Source organism: Euprymna scolopes, chromosome 10, assembly GCF_053919585.1.
Source record: "Euprymna scolopes isolate OS-2025 chromosome 10, ASM5391958v1, whole genome shotgun sequence".
Classification (NCBI taxonomy): Eukaryota; Metazoa; Mollusca; class Cephalopoda; order Sepiida; family Sepiolidae; genus Euprymna; species Euprymna scolopes.
The window spans coordinates 114011391-114032897 of NC_136491.1; the positions used below are offsets into that span (position 1 = coordinate 114011391).

General features: G+C 27.9%; 1 protein-coding gene across 2 annotated transcripts in view; it reads left to right on the forward strand.

Annotated features, from left to right (window-relative positions):
* Positions 1-21507, forward strand: part of LOC145286230 (protein unc-80 homolog) — a 542234-nt gene that overhangs the window by 201743 nt on the left and 318984 nt on the right. For both annotated transcript variants that reach the window (XM_080135050.1, XM_080135051.1), the window contains one exon: positions 3296-3337. In XM_080135050.1, the coding sequence (XP_079991176.1) occupies positions 3296-3337 (42 nt within the window). The remainder of the gene's footprint in view (positions 1-3295; positions 3338-21507) is intronic.

Sequence of the window (21507 nt, forward strand, 5' to 3'; positions counted from 1 at the left end):
TTACGTGCTGTATATTTTTGACCAAATTTATACTAAGAGACATTCAAATTGTTAAAACATGAAATAGTTTGTAATTTTCATATCTGTGTTACCTTTTTGAGCAGTGTTTAGTATACAAATTACCAGCAACATTTTAATCTATAATCTTTAGGTAGGATAGTGCTGGAAATGGGGTTAGGGTAATATGAACAACCAAATTTGTTGCTGACAAAACCTGTAACCAGAAATTAACAAATCACAAAACAAAACTAATATTTAAAATCATGAGAAATTTTATTTTTGAATAAATTGATAATTGATTGATTTTTAATCTTTTGATGTCAGCAAGAATATAATTTTTTTTACTGTAGAGAACATTTTTATGACATCATTGTTTACTAGTTTCTCCATTCCATCATGATGCTTGCTATTATATTTAAGTAATGAATAATAAAACTTAATTTAAAAAGCTTTTTCTTCTTTTTTTAGGCAAAAATATGAACCTTAGATACTATTTTGGTCCATGAAAATTAAAAATAAATGTTTTCAAAAGGAAGTTTTTTTCTTCAATAATAACTAACAGTTTAATTAAGTCAGTTTTAATTAATTTTCTTAACTAGTGATTAAAGTTCTGGGTATAGTGATTAAAGTTCCAGTTTTTCATTAATATAATCAGGGTTCTATGCAATACCCCCCCTCCCCACAAAAAATTAGTTAACAAATTCTTAGGTTTTTATTGATTGGGAATTAAAGCAATATGAAAATATGCAATTGTTATCATTTTATATATATATATATATATATATATATATATATATATATATATATATATATATATATTCGTTCCTTTTTTTTTTTTCCTTTCATCAACATTTTTTATTTTAAGTATTTTGACAAAATCTCCACTAATTTGCTGATTTCTGTCTAACAACCAATCCTTATTGAATTGACCTTTATCTTCAAAAGATGAGATATTTTTTCTTGATTTTTGAAGGCTGTCTATTTTAATGTTTATTTTGTTTCATTTTTCTCTTTCTTTTTGTTATTAGCACTTCTCTTGCTATCCATTTGCTATCTGTAATATCTCACACCATCTTTGTGATCACCCCTGTATCCCCAGATATATATACATTTTTTTGTTTACCATCTAAAAGGCCAACATATCATAAAATAAATACTTCTCTTCAAAACTAAATTGTATTCCCAGCAATTGATTGATTACTGATTAATATGCAATTGTTGAATAATAGTGATTTTATTAATTCTTATTTATGCAATGTTATTAATTTTCTTGTTATTAAATTCTCCTAAGATTATGATGACTTCTGTCATCATTCACTTGTTTTAATGATTGTTTTTACTGTGTTCAAATTTGTATTTATTTATAAAATTTACTTGGATTTTGTTGTTTTCGTTTCACATTTTTTAAATGTTTTTTGTTTTATATTTTAATTGGAAGGTAGGTACATTTACATACAACTTTCATTCAGTGTTTCTTATATTGCAGTCTAGCACCATTCTCGACACAATTCTCTAACTTGTGCACCCACACCAGCTGCAAAAAATATTTTTCAATGATTACAATTCAAAAGAAAAATTTTTTTTAAATATCACAAAAAAAAATTGTTACAATGATTGGACATTTGAAACCATTTTCTTTTAATTTATTTATTTTTTTTTGAACACATTGAAAAAGTTTTTTTAATGTAAAAACAGAAAGGAAATGTTTTTTAGTAAATTACAAAAAAGTGTATGTAATTCCAAAGAAAATTTTAAACCGATTTTTATATTTTTTTTTATTACATGCCAAAAATAAAAAGTGAAATGCTTTTTGTCTCTGTTACAAAATTATAACAACAATGATTTAAGTGATCTATTACAATTTTTGTTTGAATTTTATATAGTTCATTTTTTTCTATAGGAATATTTCAAAAGAAAATATATAAAATAAAAATAAATATATTTAAATGTATTATAAAAATGTATCTTCTGATTTTCAAATATTTTTTGTTAGTAAAATTTGAAAATGACAAATTGAAAAATAATAATGAAGAAATTGTTTAGGGGAAAAAAGTAAAGGAAATAATAGCATTTTTATACCTCTTAAAAACGTGAAAAACTTTCTTAATTTTGAATATATATATATATATATATATATATATATATATATATATATTAGTGGCCTTCCAAAGCCACAGGGGAGACAACCAAACAAAAAAAAAACTTAGACAAAATTCACCCCAAAGTAGCAAAACTAAAGCTGACACTATATATACAAATGTAGGCAAATTTGGGCATATTTTATTGGTTTGAAAATATAAGTTCTTTTTTTTTACCAATTGTCATAAGATTTTAACTATAGCATAGTATTATAATTTTCAAAAAGCCTGCAAATTTTCATGTAGTTTCGTCCCATAGAACCAAAGATATAAGCATTTCATTATTCAATTTGGCTACAAGTATATATATATATATATATATATATATATATATATATACCCCCAAAATCTCTGGCCTTGATGCAGAGGAGACTAAAACTTGCTGCTACGGTTTCAAATGATCTGAAATAACAGCAAGGGAAGACTTGATTCCAAATATTTCTCATATGTTGTATCTCCCCTGTTCGGTTTTCATACATAAAATAAATTTCACAGGGTATAAGGATTATTTAATACAGGAGATATTCATAATCATGCCCTATTTTCAAAAGAGGGGAGATGTAACATGAGAAATATTTGGAATCAAGTTTCTATTGCATTTATTTCAGATCATTTGAAATCATAGCAGCAAGTTTTAGTCTCCCCCTTCATCAAGGGCAGAGATTTGGGGGAAATATAGATATAGATACAAATCAAATTTTTAAATAAAGAAAATGAGTGATCTACTTGAAAAAGAATAGAACGTCTTAAGAATTTAAAAAATATATATATATTCTCTTGCAATTATTTATTTTTATATATTTTTTTTTTTTTGTATTTTTAAACTAAGAATTTTGAAAGGTAAAAACCAAAAAAATATACTTTTTTTCTAAAATACTTTCCAAATTTGTCAATAAAATGGAAAATACTTTCTACTAAAAATCTGCTGAAAAATCTAAAAAATATATTCCCTTGCAATTGTTGATTTGATATATTTTCTTTTTGTATTTTTTTAAACTAAGAATTTGGAAAAAGTGAAAACAACACACAAAAAAACATACTTGATTGTAAAAATACTTTTCAATTTTGTCATTGTCTGTGTGAGTGTGCGTATGTCTGAGTTTTGTATCACTGGTGAAAATTGTGTTTGCAAACGGCAACTTTCCATTTCATTCCAGAACTACTGGTGGATCAAAATGCTTCGGCTGCTCACTCAGCCTGTGAGTTCTCTTTTCTGCTGTCTTCTGCTTTTTACTCTACTTTACTGTCCGTCTTCATTCGACTTATCTTTGTAGGCTCACCATACATTGCACCAGATCGACAGTGCTCACTCGCTCACAAAACGTTGGATGTTACTTGATCATGTTTAGTTTGCACCTTAGTTTTTCAGCCAGTACGTGTCGTCGTGTTCAGATTCTTTATTATGACTGATGGTTCGAAACAGCCCAGTTCTTTACATGTATGGAAATATGCAGATCACACAAACAATTTCTTTATTTAGACCAAAAAAAAAAAAGAAAGAAAAAAGCTACCTGAAATAACAACAGCTGCAGTTTTTTTTTGTTCTTATTTTTATTATGACTTTCTCTTTTCTTTTTCTACTTCTAATCTTAATATTCTTTTCTTTTTCTTCTTTTTTAAATTTATTTTTGTTCTTTTTTGATAATTTTTTCTTTCTTTTTTTTTAATTTTGGGCCTCTTTGCTTTTAGAAGTTTTAAACTTTTTTTTCAAACTTGGGTACTACCACCTACAAATCAGAGGTTTAATTTCTTTTTTTTTTATACAAAATAATACTTTTAATTTTCTTTGAGGGATATTATTGGCATAATGGATATACTTTCGGACATTGTTATCAACTGAGCAAAGTTCAAATCTAATTAGATTTATTGAAGTAGACAACACTTGCCTATCTGTAGCATAAACATCAGAAATTGTAGGTTGCATCTGGACGGAAAATACCAAATTAAAAGCTCAAAATAAAAATCAAAACTACTCAACAAAATAAATTTGTAAGTGTTTAAATAAATATCTTCTGCTAGTTGAGCCGTGATACAAATGATAGAACTACAACTACAAACTTCATTAGCATGCATACAAACTCATAGAGCCACTAACACACATACACACAAGTTGAATTCAGATTATGTCAAAGAAATGAAGAAATTGAAATAAATGAGCAAATAAAAAAATGTATAACTTATTAAGTAATAAAATGAATAAATAATTGCCCAAATAATTAAGTAATTAGATAAATAAAATGTGATTTGAATCTATTGGGGGTCATTTATGCATTAGTATCGTCGGTAATAGTATGGATTTTCATTTTCCCCTGCAGTTACCCAATTTTTATTTGTTATTGTTCTACCATGTTCTTTATAATAAAATAATGTACTTCTCTCTCTGCTATAAATAAAATATCAACACAATAATATACATGGGGAGTAGATTATGGGTTTAACTTTGACAACCTCTTCACTCTCACATCCCCCTATTTTCTCCTTTAGTTTTCACATTCCGTAAGCAATGTTACTGTTTAGCATTTTTTAAGTGAGTGTTATGTAGATACTTTAAATTCTTTCATAACATTCAACTATGAATATATTAATCTCATTAACCCTTATCCTTGAGTGATTTTGATAAATGGTAATTAGTAAAAAGAAAAGCATAATCTTGCATGTTGCTACTAACATTAAGATAGCATCTGCCTGCAACATAAACACCTGGATTGTGCCTGGAGAAGATAAAAGTACAAGTCTAAACTACTCAATGAAATAAAAAATATGAATTCATAACTAAATGTAGACATTTATATAAATACCTTTCCTGCCACCTGAGAGCTGATTAATTATAGAACTTACAAATAAAGGCATGCAAACACTTAGAATTATCAACACAAATACACAAAGAATTATATTCTACAATTATTTTCATAATCATACATAATGATGCTGCCTACAAACTGGAAGCCATATATATATATATATATATATATATATATATATATATATATATATATGTTGGTGTTGGGACAATTAATTGAAATCGAAAAATGTAGCCTAATTTCTGATTCCAAAAACAATTCTTGTAATATTTTTTAAATTTAATTTTCCATTACTATAACTAATTGTGAACATTTTTTTAAAACTACAATCTACAGATTCTTCTAACAATCAAAATATAATATACATTTATTTTACTTGCATAAAAATAAAAATTGAAACTTTACATAAATCCGTTAAAAATGAAAATTTAAAAAGAATGCGGAGAAGGTACCATGCGTTTATCTTTTCTTTTTTTTTTTAATAGAATTTTCAAGTTGAATTCAAGTTTTACTATATCCTTTATTTAGGTGAAAGTACAGAATAGTTACAAAACACCCTTCCTCATGTTAAGAATGGATTTCTAAATAATGTTATTATTTCAGTACAGTACAAAATCTGTGATAAAAAACCTGAGACATTTTCACACCTCTGTGCCAGAAAAGCCTTTTGAGACAGTTCTGTGATCTGGATTGTCTATGTTTGTATTATTTACTTGCAATACTTAAAAATTCCCTGACAACAGGAAGTCAAATAAACCCCTCCTCTGCCATGTTTTTATACTGATTGTAAAACATAATTTTAAACATAGAAAATGTTGTTTGGGATGGAGATAGAAGGTAATAAAATCACAGACTAATAAAAAAAATGATTCTTTGATATTAATATTATTAAAATCATTTAGTGGTATCTCTTTCACTGAGAGACACTTGAAAGACAGTGAAATTTGTCAACATTAAAATGAGTGTATTTTCAAAACTAAAAACATTTTAGATGTGTCTTCTGAATTACATTCAATTAATAACATATTTTATTAATTTTTGTTTCATATTTGAACTTATATTTTAATTTATCTTTGCAAAAATTAAGTATATTTTTTTACTATATAAAAATTTTAAAGTAAAATTATTGTAAATTAATATCCTCTGCTAAATCACTTCTCCAGATTAAAATAAGATTGTACTCTTAAGAGATTGCATATGAATACTCTGAAAACTTATCGGGAAGAAAAACAACAAAAAAGATCAATTATTTAGAATTGGAACCAATTTTACATATTAATTTAATGTAAAATGAGCTTCCATTTCCAAGACATTCTAACATTTTAAAGCAGTTAACCAAAAATTGTTATTTTTTTTTTTATGGAAGATAAATTTTGTGCATTTATATTTTTTTTTGTGTTACAGGATTATACTTTTTTGAGTGATCACACATAGTTTTACCACCTTGCCAGTCGGGCATAGAATTAGTACTAAAAATAATTAATGAATTAGAATAGTCCAAAAATGATGATCCTTTGACATTAAAGTTATATACAAAATTTATCTCTCACTCTAAATTCTAAAATTATAGTTGTTTTTGTTGCTAAGTTTTCAAGTTGTCCACACATACTCAGCTAAAAAAGTAGAATCTCCTTTTTGTGGTTGTTTAAGTTGAGGACGTTATTCTACAAATTTACCATTATTAGTAGTAGTGGTATTTCTGTTATTATCATTACTTTTTTTTCACATTAAAGCAAATCAATCTACTATATATTTTATATTGACAGTAGCATAACCAAATAAATCGTTATAATAAAGGTAAAAACTATGCACATTAGCCTAGTTCTTATGTTAAGAATGATTTTTTTTAATAGTAATTATATTACTTAGAAATTTGTTCTTAAAATTGGAAGGTGTCTTTGTAAACTATTCTGTTCCTATGTCATCTTCTTGCATATCAATCGTCAATTATTTTCAAATTGCATTTTGTCAATTAATGACAAATTAATGCAACTTCACTATTTTAAATCAATTATAAGGAAAACAATTCAGAAAAAAATATTTTACACAATGGTTTCACAATAGTTTGAAAAAAGCAACAAATCTTTATTCAGAATTTTTTTAAAAATTAGAATCAGTAATTTATTTGAATATGTAATTGTATTGGGACTGGGAAAAATTTTGGAATTGTTCCATCACGAAGAAAATAAAATTTTAAAAATCTGCATATAAGGAAAACAGAAATTTTATTTGAATTATATATAATGGAACTCACACACTTCACAGAAATTTTATTATCCAACAAGGAATATTAAATTAAAAATGAAGAAATCCTTAATACAGTATATTTATATATTAGTTACACTGATGAGTCTTTTAAAGATGAAACAAGTGGTTGTCTGTGTATATAAATATTTAATTATTAAGTTATATATATTTAATTATATATATCTAATAAAATAATACAACAATATATATTTACTGATGTTACCTGTGGAGATTTCACACCAGACTCTTTCATATGTAATATATATATATATATATATATATATATATATATGTTGGCATTCTGTGGGTGTTCAAAAGCAATGGAGACACCCTGATATTATTGTAACTCATTTGTTAAAACTTCAGAAGTATTTATCTAAGCTATCAGGGACACCTGGTATAGCCCGGTTGTAAAATATGCTTAAATATATTTTAATTCATGCAGATTCGTATATATTATTATAGAGTCAATTTTCTATTGATTTTTATATATTATAAAATTGTGATTTCAAAAATTAAAAAATATATCCATATGATATGTATTAGCTTGAATCGAAACTGAAACCAAAACTTATGAAGAAAAAAAAAAAAATTATATATATATATATATATATATATAGTTTGAGTTCCTTCAGTTATAATTGAAACCAAAACTTATGGAGAATTCTTGGTAAAATTATTTATAAAAAAGTAGATGATTTGAGTGCCATCAGCTATAACCGAAACCAAAACTTCTAAAAAATACTTGGTAAAATTATTTATTACAAAAAATGGAAGGTCTTAAAATTAAACTACAGTCACTCAGAAGAAAAAAGATGTAAGCTTGACACACAAAATAACACACACGCTATAGTATTAATATATAGATTAATAATTATCCACATACAGTACTGCTTCGCTATATATATATATATATATATATATATATATATATATATATATATTAAATCCCCGAAACAGTGGTAAGCAACTGATAATCCCTTAAAAAAATAGATTATTAGTGCTATAGTAAATTCGAGAGTGAGTTGATGCAGTGATTGCAGGTGATTAAATGACTTACTGACTGGATGGTTTTCTAATGAACGATAAAAAATATTTTTTTGTATAGTTTTAAAGGTTAAAAACTTCAAAGACTATATATATATATATATATATATATAATTATTTTGAGACACAACAAAAGTCAAATTGGAACTGCAAAGTGCTGCATAAATTATCAGAACAAAACCAGTTTCAAAGTTCTAAAAGTGGAGAGGTAACCATTTTATCAACTCAAGAACATTTCTTGGAGAAACATTAATCAATTTATTTTTATTTGTGCTCTTCTTTTTTTATTTTTTATTTTCGTTGTTTTCTATTTGGTATGTGTAATAACATGTAGAAATAAGATATAATGCAAAAATAAAGGTGCTTCTGCTGGTATGCACACAAGTGAAATATTTGAAAAATAAAATAACAGGAAAACTTAGGAAAATGATTTATTTATGAATTAAAAATATTAGTGTACGCCAAATTTTATGGAAAATATAGTGAAATTATGTATAAGATGAACGATTTTACGATAGATTCACACCATTTTTGTTCTGCACTATTGTGTGGAAGAGTGAAAAGCTTGAATTATCTCCTTTTAATGACTAGTAATGGTGGCAGTTTTAACCTCTGAATAAAAGTTGAATTTTTTAATTAAAAATAATGGATTATTTTTCATAAATATCAATGTACACTAATATTTTTCCATCACAAGTATTTCCTTAAGTTTTCCTGTTATCTTGTTTTTAATTGCCATATTTACCTTGTGTATCTACCAATAGAAGAACCAAAATAAAACTTTCATGAATATATTAAGATGAAATAAACATCTTTTTTTTATTCCAACATAGAGATATTCTTCTTCTAAGACAGGAATATATGATATCTATCTTTTCTTTTTGACAATAATAGACAGATTGGTGCTACAACTCCACACTTTTTTATTATATTCTGTACACAGAGGAAGGTGTATTTTTATTTTCAAAAACTATTCATTTTTCTATTTGATTTTATAAAAAAAAATTTTATTTGTTGTTTTTCTTTTTCTTATTTTTGATACGATTTAAAAGAAAAATATATAAAAATACAGAAGAACCTCTAAAAAAAAGAAAAAAAAAGAAACTTCATATTGAGATATAATTTTTTAATTTATTTTTATCCTATAAATTGATCACTATATTTGAAGCATAAACTCTATAATAAAGACCTTTCATGTCAATAACGACTGGTGTGTCAAAGACAATTATTTTTATTAAAGCTGTTGGATCAATTTATATTCATTATGATTAATTTCCTTTTTATTATATTTATTTACTTTTTATCATTCTTTCATTATTCTTATTTATGATTATATGTACAGATCTTATATATATATATATATATATATATATATATATATATATATATATATATATATATACATATATATATATATAGTACTTAAGTATTATTTTTATTTGTATTGATTTTGTATTATGTAAATTTTATTTTTATTATCATTAATATTATTACTACTTTATTTATTTCTGACATATATATCACGCTACTTTTTTGCTGACATCCATATTTGTGCAGGTAATACCATTAAATAAACGGTTAATTTAATCCATGGAATATAAAAATAAGGTTTCTTTTCAGATTTATGTACAAAATTAACTGTTTATTTTCTCATTATTGTTTCCCTGTTTATTCCCAGACCCATGGATTAAATTAACCGTTTATCTAATAGTACTACCTATGCAAACAAGGTGTCTGCAAAATACAGTATGATTACTTCAAAAAAAAAAAAATTTATTATTATTATTATTATTATCAATTTTTAATTTAACTTTCATTTGTTATTATAGATCTATTATTTTATATATGGTATAAATCTATCTATTAATATTATATACTTTTGTCATCGTAATTAACATTTTACAATGTTATTTTCTGTCAAAATTATTATGTTTATTATTAATAGGTTATGCTTAGTAAGTACTGACCATAATGTTAAACACTATGTCTAATATTTTCAGTTCTGTGTTAATAGTTTTTGATATGTCAGCATTTTTTATTTTGTTATATCAGAGATTTTAAATTTATTCATCTAATTCAAATGGGTGTCCTTCTCTTGGTTGTTTATTTCAGTTACTGTAACATCTTTCTGCTGTTTTTCAATTTTTATCATACTTAGTAAACTTTTGAAAATTCCAAGTAGAACACATTTGACCTTCAGAGAAATTGCAAACTGAATCCTTTCAACTTTGTGGAAAATTTAAACTGAATCCTTTCAATCTTGTGGAAAATTTAAACTGAATCCTTTCAACTTTGTGGAAAATTTAAACTGAATCCTTTCAACCTTGTGGAAAATTTAAACTGAATCCTTTCAACCTTGTGGAAAATTTAAACTGAATCCTTTCAACTTTGTGGAAAATTTAAACTGAATCCTTTCAACCTTGTGGAAAATTTAAACTGAATCCTTTCAATTTTGTGGAAAATTTAAACTGAATCCTTTCAACTTTGTGGAAAATTTAAACTGAATCCTTTCAACCTTGTGGAAAATTTAAACTGAATCCTTTCAACCTTGTGGAAAATTTAAACTGAATCCTTTCAACTTTGTGGAAAATTTAAACTGAATCCTTTCAACTTTGTGGAAAATTTAAACTGAATCCTTTCAACTTTGTGGAAAATTTAAACTGAATCCTTTCAGTCTTGTGGAAAATTTAAACTGAATCCTTTCAAGCTTGTGGAAAATCCAAGCTGAATCCTTTCAAGCTTGTGGAAAATCCAAGCTGAATCCTTTCAACCTTGTGGAAAATCCAAGCTGAATGCTTTCAACCTTGTGGAAAATCCAAGCTGAATGCTTTCAACCTTGTGGAAAATCCAAGCTGAATCCTTTCAACCTTGTGGAAAATCCAAGCTGAATCCTTTCAAGCTTGTGGAAAATCCAAGCTGAATCCTTTCAAGCTTGTGGAAAATCCAAGCTGAATCCTTTCAAGCTTGTGGAAAATCCAAGCTGAATCCTTTCAAGCTTGTGGAAAATCCAAGCTGAATCCTTTCAACCTTGTGGAAAATCCAAGCTGAATCCTTTCAACCTTGTGGAAAATCCAAGCTGAATGCTTTCAACCTTGTGGAAAATCCAAGCTGAATGCTTTCAACCTTGTGGAAAATCCAAGCTGAATGCTTTCAACCTTGTGGAAAATCCAAGCTGAATCCTTTCAACCTTGTGGAAATTCCAAGCTGAATCCTTTCAAGCTTGTGGAAAATCCAAGCTGAATCCTTTCAGTCTTGTGGAAAATCCAAGCTGAATCCTTTCAAGCTTGTGGAAAATCCAAGCTGAATCCTTTCAAGCTTGTGGAAAATCCAAGCTGAATCCTTTCAAGCTTGTGGAAAATCCAAGCTGAATCCTTTCAAGCTTGTGGAAAATCCAAGCTGAATCCTTTCAACCTTGTGGAAAATCCAAGCTGAATCCTTTCAACCTTGTGGAAAATCCAAGCTGAATCCTTTCAACCTTGTGGAAAATCCAAGCTGAATGCTTTCAACCTTGTAGAAAATCCAAGCTGAATCCTTTCAACCTTGTGGAAAATCCAAGCTTAATCCTTTCAACCTTGTGGAAAATCCAAGCTGAATCCTTTCAACCTTGTGGAAAATCCAAGCTGAATCCTTTCAACCTTGTGGAAAATCCAAGCTGAATGCTTTCAACCTTGTAGAAAATCCAAGCTGAATGCTTTCAACCTTGTGGAAAATCCAAGCTGAATGCTTTCAACCTTGTGGAAAATCCAAGCTGAATCCTTTCAACCTTGTGGAAAATCCAAGCTGAATCCTTTCAACCTTGTGGAAAATCCAAGCTGAATCCTTTCAACCTTGTAGAAAATCCAAGCTGAATCCTTTCAACCTTGTGGAAAATCCAAGCTGAATCCTTTCAACCTTGTGGAAAATCCAAGCTGAATGCTTTCAACCTTGTAGAAAATCCAAGCTGAATCCTTTCAACCTTGTGGAAAATCTAAGCTGAATGCTTTCAACCTTGTAGAAAATCTAAGCTGAATGCTTTCAACCTTATGGAAAATCCAAGCTAAATGCTCTTAATGTTGTGGAAAATCCAAACTGAATCCTGTTAATGTTGTGGAAATTTGAAACTGAATCTTTTAAACCTTCTGGAAATTAAAAATTTTGTCCTTTTTAACTTTCTAGAAGATCCAAACTTTATCCTTTTAAACATATTAAATAATCCAAACTGAATCCTTTCAACCTCATGGAAAATCCAAGCTAAATCCTTTCAGTCTTGTGGAAAAGCCAAGCTGAATCCTTTCAACCTTGTGGAAAATCCAAGCTGAATCCTTTCAAGCTTGTGGAAAATCCAAGCTGAATGCTTTCAACCTTGTAGAAAATCCAAGCTGAATCCTTTCAACCTTGTGGAAAATCCAAGCTGAATGCTTTCAACCTTGTGGAAAATCCAAGCTGAATCCTTTCAACCTTGTGGAAAATCCAAGCTGAATCCTTTCAACCTTGTGGAAAATCCAAGCTGAATCCTTTCAACCTTGTGGAAAATCCAAGCTGAATGCTTTCAACCTTGTAGAAAATCCAAGCTGAATCCTTTCAACCTTGTGGAAAATCCAAGCTGAATCCTTTCAACCTTGTGGAAAATCCAAGCTGAATGCTTTCAACCTTGTAGAAAATCCAAGCTGAATCCTTTCAACCTTGTGGAAAATCTAAGCTGAATGCTTTCAATCTTGTAGAAAATCTAAGCTGAATGCTTTCAACCTTATGGAAAATCCAAGCTAAATGCTCTTAATGTTGTGGAAAATCCAAACTGAATCCTGTTAATGTTGTGGAAATTTGAAACTGAATCTTTTAAACCTTCTGGAAATTAAAAATTTTGTCCTTTTTAACTTTCTAGAAGATCCAAACTTTATCCTTTTAAACATATTAAATAATCCAAACTGAATCCTTTCAACCTCATGGAAAATCCAAGCTAAATCCTTTCAATCTTGTGGAAAATACAAGCTGAATCTTTTAAAACTTTTCAGAAATTTCAATCTGCAACTTTTTAACTTAACTGCCAATAAGATGAACACATTTGTTATTATCTTATTTCAGCACTCATCTATACCAGGTAATAGATTATAAATATCTCAAAAACATGACTGGCAATCATACAATATGCTTAACAGAGCAGAAATCAGGGAATAAAATACAAAATACACAATGAATAACTGTTACTGAACATATTAAAATTTACATTTCTATTGGCATATATAATTTTAAAGTTCTGAAACTGTAAGTTTTGTCATTTCAAACTTTGGTTTGTTACTTTCATTTGGTCGAATGCAAATCCATCAAAAATGCCAATCGATTTTTTTTTTTTTTAGAGATTAGTAATTTCAGATTTAAGAGATAGTAAAAAAAGTGGGGGGAGGGTGCTTACAATACCCAATACCACTAAGTTTAAGTCTAGAAAGGGTGGGTTTGCCAGTTAGATTAGTGTAAGCCTTTTATATATATTTTTTAAGCCTAAAATTTGCAACTATCTCCCCCCCAAAAGTTGACTGCCGTTTTTTATTTACTTGTATTTGGCTACATAAAAGTTACAATAACAAATTCAGAGATAATAATTCTATAATTATTACAATCAGTTTTCACATTTTAACATTATAGAAGTTGTTGGAAAATTAAATTTTCTAGTCTTTGATAAAAGTTATTTGTTGTGTGTGTGTGTAGGTTTTCAAGACCTCATACATTGAAATCGACGGGAGAGTACACAGTATATATATATATATATATATATATATATATATATATATTGTGTATATTTAGGCTGCATCTTCTCATTTAGACAAATATTATTGAATAGCACGGAGTTATATTTCTACAATACACCCGAGGATGATAGAAGCACTTCTGTCGAAAGTGCTCGCGATTATGGATCCAACTTATACAATTTCGAGAAGAACACAAAAAAAGAACTACTCGGAGATTGGAGAAGATAAAAAGGAAAATTGTAAAACAGAATAACTCTGTGCTATTCAATAATATTTGTCTAAATGAGAAGATACTGCCTAAATATACACAATTTAAATTACACGACGCAGCTGCTCAAAATGAAACCAACACTTGGAATTTCAGAGTCAACTTAATTTAGTGGCAAATTGCCATTGCCCATGAACTTATCAACAACTATAACTCTGAAGTCCTCGATCTAGAAAACCAACTAAAAATATGGTTACCACAGATCAATTTACCTATAGCCAACAAAATCTCTCGGAAATTCTTAATCAATTTGAACTCTCACATAGAACAGCTTTACAAAAGAAACTGAACATGTTGTACAAAGGCAATATATTACTCCCCCAGCAAACGCAAAGTAATATTAATCTTTCCAACCAAGAACTAACGGAACATCAAAAAGAATTTCTAGCACTCGGACCTAATTTTCATTCATTTAGCACTTACAGCCACCAAAATAAAAAGGCCGAAATAGAACTCCTATATGAAAATCTTGTTAATCTAGAAAACAAACAGAAAATTACTACGCATCCAGGTATTAAAGATATGCTTAGGGCTGAGGCTATGAAAAATAGATTTAAAAAATCTAAAACTATTTTAACCAATAATTTAAAAAAGGCTGCCAATGAACTAAGAAACCACCCAAACTTAATTGTTAGAAAAGGAGATAAAACCAATATGTATGTATTACTTTATAGAACTGAATATTTTTGTAAACTTCAATCAATTTAAGATGATCCTAGAAAATTTAAGAAAGTTAAAAAAGCTCTGTTAATGATCTAAAAATTCAAGTAAATAAACTTATCACCGCGAATAATGCTGTAATAGATAATCTAAAACTCCCCCTAATAATTGGAGATTATAAACCCGGATATTTATATGACAACATAAAAACCCATAAACCTAATTTCCCACTTCGTCCCAAAATCTCACAGGTGACAACCCCAATATATAACTCAACTAAAAAAATCAATGAACTCATCACACCGTATTTACCTTGTAAATTCAGTGTAAAATCTACGGAAGAACTTATGCAGATTCTACAAGCCACTAAAATCAACAATAAAATCACCGCCGCTCTAGATGTTGAAAATTTTTTTACAAATGTACCAGTAAATGAAACCATTGACATTATCATAGAGAACATATATAACAAATCGACCCTTCCTCCACTTAAAATGAGTTCAGCAATCCTAAAGAAGTTATTAATAATGTGTACAACTAAAGTTCCATTTTATGATCATCTGGGAAATATACACACACAGGTGGATGGTGTAGCTATGGGTTCCGTATTGGGACCAACATTTAGTAACTTTTATATGGCTAATCTAGAAAACAAAGTATTTAATTTAATAGAGAAACCTTCTATTTATGTTCGATATGTGGACGATATATTAATTCTTGTCAATAACACAGAGGAAATAGAATATTTAAAGGGTGTATTTCAGAATAATTCCGTTCTTAACTTCACATACGAACTAAGTACTAATAATAAAATCACGTTTTTAGACGTTCTCATTGCCTCTAGTATCGATGAATTTATCACCTCCGTTTTTAAAAAACTACATCCGTTAATTCCTGTATTTAAAATTTTAAAAGCGAATGTCCATTCCGTTATAAAACAAATATAATAAGGAATCTTATAAATTGTGCAAAGGTGATTTCCTCAAACAAAAAAATATTCTTTAATGAATTAAAAAATATAAAACAAGTGTTAGTAAATAATCAATTCCCAAACTCTCTTGTAGATAAAGAAATAAAACTAGCCATTAGCAATTTGAATCAAATTAGTAATATCCAAGAAAATTATCAACCTGTTAATATATATTACCGTAACCAGCTACACAAAAACTAAAAAATCGATGAAAGTATTCTTAAAAATATAATCCGTAGATAATAATAATAAAAAAGTAAAATTTATTATATATTATAAAAAAATACAGACAACAAGCCTTGTAATGAAAAACAACATTTCGCAGGCAAGTGACATGTTGGAAAGGACCAATGTAGTTTACAAATTCAGCTGCTCAATAGGAGAGTGTATCTCCAATACTAGTAGCTACATTGGTTCAACAACTAAGACATTGTCGCAAAGATTGACTCTCCACCTCTCTGACTCTAGCTCCATATCACATTTGAAGGGACATGGCTGCCATCATTCGGAATTTCGAAGAATTATAGTAGAAAATACAAGAGTATTGCAGAGTGAGAGAAATGGAAATAGGCTAAGAATACTCGAGGCGTTGTACATTAAAACAAAGAAGCTTCAGATAAATAATATTAATTATGAGTGCAGCCGAAACGTTTTGAAATGTTTGGGATGAATTTCGAATATATATGTGTGTGTGTATATGTATATAAATATATTTAATATTTAAAAAAAAAAAAAAAGTCTGCTCCCCTAACTTGTAACAAGCTACCACGTGACCATGAAAAAATGTATATATATATAATTTAAAAAAAGAACTTCTACATTTATTTCTATAATATGTCCGAGGATGATAGAAGCACTTCTGTCGAAAGCGCTCGCGATTATGAATCCAACTTATACAATCCCGAGAAGAACACAAAAAGGACTATTCGGAGATTGGAGAAGATAAAAAGGAAAATTGTAGAACAGAATAACTCTGTGCTATTCAATAATATTTGTCTAAATATATATATATAGTTAAATAGAATTGTAGAAGGCAGTACAATGCAGAAGTAACGGAAAGACACAAGCTGAAGCAGGTGAGAAATTTATTAATACAACTTATAAATACATGTGTACATATTCATATTTCATATACGCAGTATATTTATATTTGCATATATATATATATATATATATATTCAATTTCCCGGCTGTTAACTATACTGCATGAATGCCACATAATTATTTTTAAAACATCCAATGAATGGAATGATATATTAAAATCCACCAAGCAAGACCATGTGATTTTTTTGATAGACTGCCCATTATCTGAAAGTCTTCCCCTTCTGCCAATCTTAAAATGGACTTCTAGGATCACAAGACTGGAATCTGTCTTGCTCTACAGCTTGTACACAGATGGAACAGTAAGAAGCATCACTTGATGAACTTTGCTCGGGATATCAACTGGAAGAAAAACCCAACCAATAAACATCTATATGGACACTTTTCTTGTATCTCTGTCAGTCTAAGATAAGCTTTTTATTTACTGTTCACTCCTGGAAAACTAAATCAGAACTTGTTAGTGACACCTGCCTATGGAATCTATTATACAGCAAAAGATCTATTGAAAAACTTGGTACTACCTGGAAGATCTGCAGACAACAGAGTTTGATAGAGATACTTGGAAGGAATAAGAATTGTAGACTGGTTAATTGAATTTTTTTTATGGAAATGACTCTAACATGGCGCATGAAACGATTTGATATAAGGAACTAAAAGTATATATATATTACTTCAAAGTAAAATACTAGCCAATGATAAGTGTTTGATACATAGATTCTGACCTAGAAAACATCAATTCTTCCTCCTTTGTCAGAAACATTGCTTATGGAATGTGAGAACTAAAGGACAAAATACTCCTAACCCAGCAAAATCGCACTTTGTCACTGTAGAAGTTCCTAGATGCCAGAAGATTTTCTACTCTGATAGCTTCTTTTCTCGAACTGCTTATCTTTGGAAATGCCTTCCTGTTTATTGTTTCTCCACCATAGCAAAATACAGAAATTTAAATATAATATGAAGAAATATTTTACTAACTCGCTATCCAGATTTTCCTCCTATAAATCTGGCCCCTATCTCAGTGACCCCTAAATTTATGTTGTGTTTATAGCACACTCTATATAAGCCATTGTTTCAAATTGATATTTGTAGATAGTTGCGATAGAGTACACTTGATGATATCTAATCATCGAAGCAATAACAACCAAGATGAGAATACCTGTTTAGTATTAAATTATGTAAATTATTTTACTTTGAAATAAAAAAACAAAACAACCAAGAGTAAATTTACAAAAATTAATACTTTTAAAATGCATGTCTTCTAAGCTATTTTAAAGGACTAAAAATTGCGTATTTAATACTAGCATTTTATTTTGGACAGGTTTTAAACATATAGTACTGATACAAATTCTGATTTTTTCCAGTAATTTTCATTTCAATGTCTCACTGGATTAATCATTTTGCAAGACTATCTGATTTCAATTTAATAATAATCAACCAAAACAACCTAATGCACTAATTATCCATCTACCATGTCTCTAAACCGCCAGGGATAGTTAAAAACTTAAACAAGCATTAAATGTAATTAAATAAAGAAAGTGAATATATAGATGTATATGTTTAAGACAATGGCTGCTACATGAATTCATCCGTTAAGTCATAACTATGGTTCAATTTAAGCAAATAATTTGAGACTACCACCAGCAGGTGCAATTGAAAGAAACAAATTGATGGCACACTACAAACAATGCAGTTTGTTGGCTGTCCAGTCTAGTTTGTCTTCTTGTGATTTTGTATGGATAAAAAGAGGCAACAGACTATCAGTTGCAAGAAAACTGTTGTATTTATATTAAAAACAACATACATTTTCTATCAGTTCAACTTTTAATATATTTTTCAAGTTGGTGTGTAATCTTATATACAACTCATAACTACAACTCTCTCTATTAGTTATATTTATTGATATTTTTTATGGAAATCGTTCCAGACAAGGCATGAAGTCACTTGGTGTAAGGCTATATATATATATATATATATATATATATATATATATATATATATATATAAGAGAATATATATATATATATATGAGAATATATATATATATATATAAGAGAATATATATATATATAAGAGAATATATATATATATAAGAGAATATATATATATATAAGAGAATATATATATATATATAAGAGAATATATATATATATATAAGAGAATATATATATATATAAGAGAATATATATATATATAATAAGAGAATATATATATATAATAAGAGAATATATATATATATATATATATATATATATATATATATATATATATAATTTAAAGGAGATTAGAACAATAGTCTAAAGAGCTGAGTGTATTTTAATGTAATAGTGAAATTACTAGTTTAATTAAAATACAGGAAAGAAAAAGTGCTTGTTGTAATTTAGATATATAATATCTATTATCAATCACATTACTAAATATATATATATATATATATATATATATATATATATATATATATAAGAAAGAAAATTAAAACTGTAAGTTCAACTTTACAATCAAAATTTATTGTTTGACTAAATACTCCAAAAAACAATTTACAAAGTCCTTATTCCGCGGAGTTTCTAAGAATGCTATTCTTATTATTCTTCTAATCAGAGGACATAAAGAAATCAGCAAATTATATTTGTAGCAATGCTAGAATTTGGTAGTTAAGGCATTAAGTGAAACCACAATTTATTGTAGCTATAAATTGCCAAATAAAAAAAATGAAAAAATATTGGATATGTAAAAAACTAATATAAAAACAAATTACGCATAATATTTCAGCTTGAATGCAACTCCTCTAGAGTTGATCCAAAATTCAAAATAGTTCTTTAGATAGAATGTATTCCAAGATAAATCCAGCGTGATGATGCATATAATCCGATTAGAAAGTTTTCAAAAATCCGATTGGAAAGTATACAAAACAGCTGAAATAATGAAAATTGTTTTTTTCCGGGCAGTGCAGTAGTCCAAAGAGAAGTCTATCCCTAGTCAAATGGGATCTAATAGTAAGAAGAGAGAAATCCAAAATGAGAACCTTCATCCTGGGCTTAAAAAGAAAAAGTGATTTCAAGCGGGTTGGGGGTGGGGCGTGAAAGCTCGTATTACTGTGACCGGAAATTGTCTAGACAGAATGAAACAGATCTTTCTATAAAGGAATTCGATGTCATTATTAAAAGCAAAAGTGTAGGATTGATGATTATAATTTTTTAAGTGTTAAAGAATCATAGTTTATTAAGGCTGTCAAAATGTCATGATAATAACAAAATAATAATAATAATAAATGCAAAATAATTCTAATAATAGTATAGTCAAGGATCATGGGTAATAATAATAATAATAATAATTTAGTAATTATAGTAACAAATTTAGTAACAAGTATAAAAAAAAACCTAGATGTTGATAATAATAATGTTTATAATAGCAGCAACAGGGATAGTGGCACAAATGATCATGTCATCTCTACTCTCTATTGCGTATTGAGCTTTTTTAATTCTATTGGGATTACATTTTCTATATATAAATACTGTTATTTATATTAATTTGAAGTTTACCATTGTGTATATCAGGTAAACACTACATCCCTTTGTTTTCATTAATATATATATATACATATATATATATACACCAAATGACTTAATGCCTTGTCTGGAAAAAAATAACAACAGATCTTATATATATATATATATATATATATATATATATATATATATATATATATATATAACTACTTCAAGATAAAAAAAAACAGTCTATGGTAAGTGTAATATGGATAGATCCCGACATAGAAAACAAAAATTCTTCTCCTTTTGCTAGAAGCATCACCTCATAGAATGTGAGGACTAAAGGATAAAATAAAGGAAGCGAGAGTTACGAAGCTGCCAAAAATAGGACTCAAGGTCTACTTTCTACTCTCCACACTCAGATAAACAGCATTCAATTCAGTAACATTTTATTCAAAAAGCCCATTTACTTTATGAATATCAAACAGATAATACTAAAATCCGTTTTTTTTTTTTTTCTTTTTAGCAAATGTGAAATATAATGCAAATTATATGACAAACTCTGAGCACTTGTGTCCCTCTTGATGTAAATAACATTGATTAATGCAACAAACAGCAAAATTCACCACCCCGTCACTGTAGAGGTCTCTAGATGCTGGAAGACCTTCTGTCTAATACTTTCTTCCCACAAATTGCTAGACTTTGGAATTCCCTCTCTGTCTCTTTCTTCTCTGATTTTACTAACATGCAGAAATTTAAATGTAATGTGAACAGACATCTCACTGCTCAACTCCTTACATAATGTCCTTGTAAATATGGTCCCAAAATAGTAACCTCTCACATCCAAGCGGCAAAATGCTTTGTTTGGGGTGAATAATAAGAGTAATAAAAAAAATTCTGAATTTTTTTAGATGAGGATTGATAATTTGAATCATTTGGATTAATCAGACTACTATTCTCACCATCTCAAAACTTCTGAATTAGAATTGAAATTTTTTTTTTTAATAAATATAACTTCTAAAATTTGCCTTTTTTTGTGTTTTGCAATAGTCTTTTAAAAAAGATTT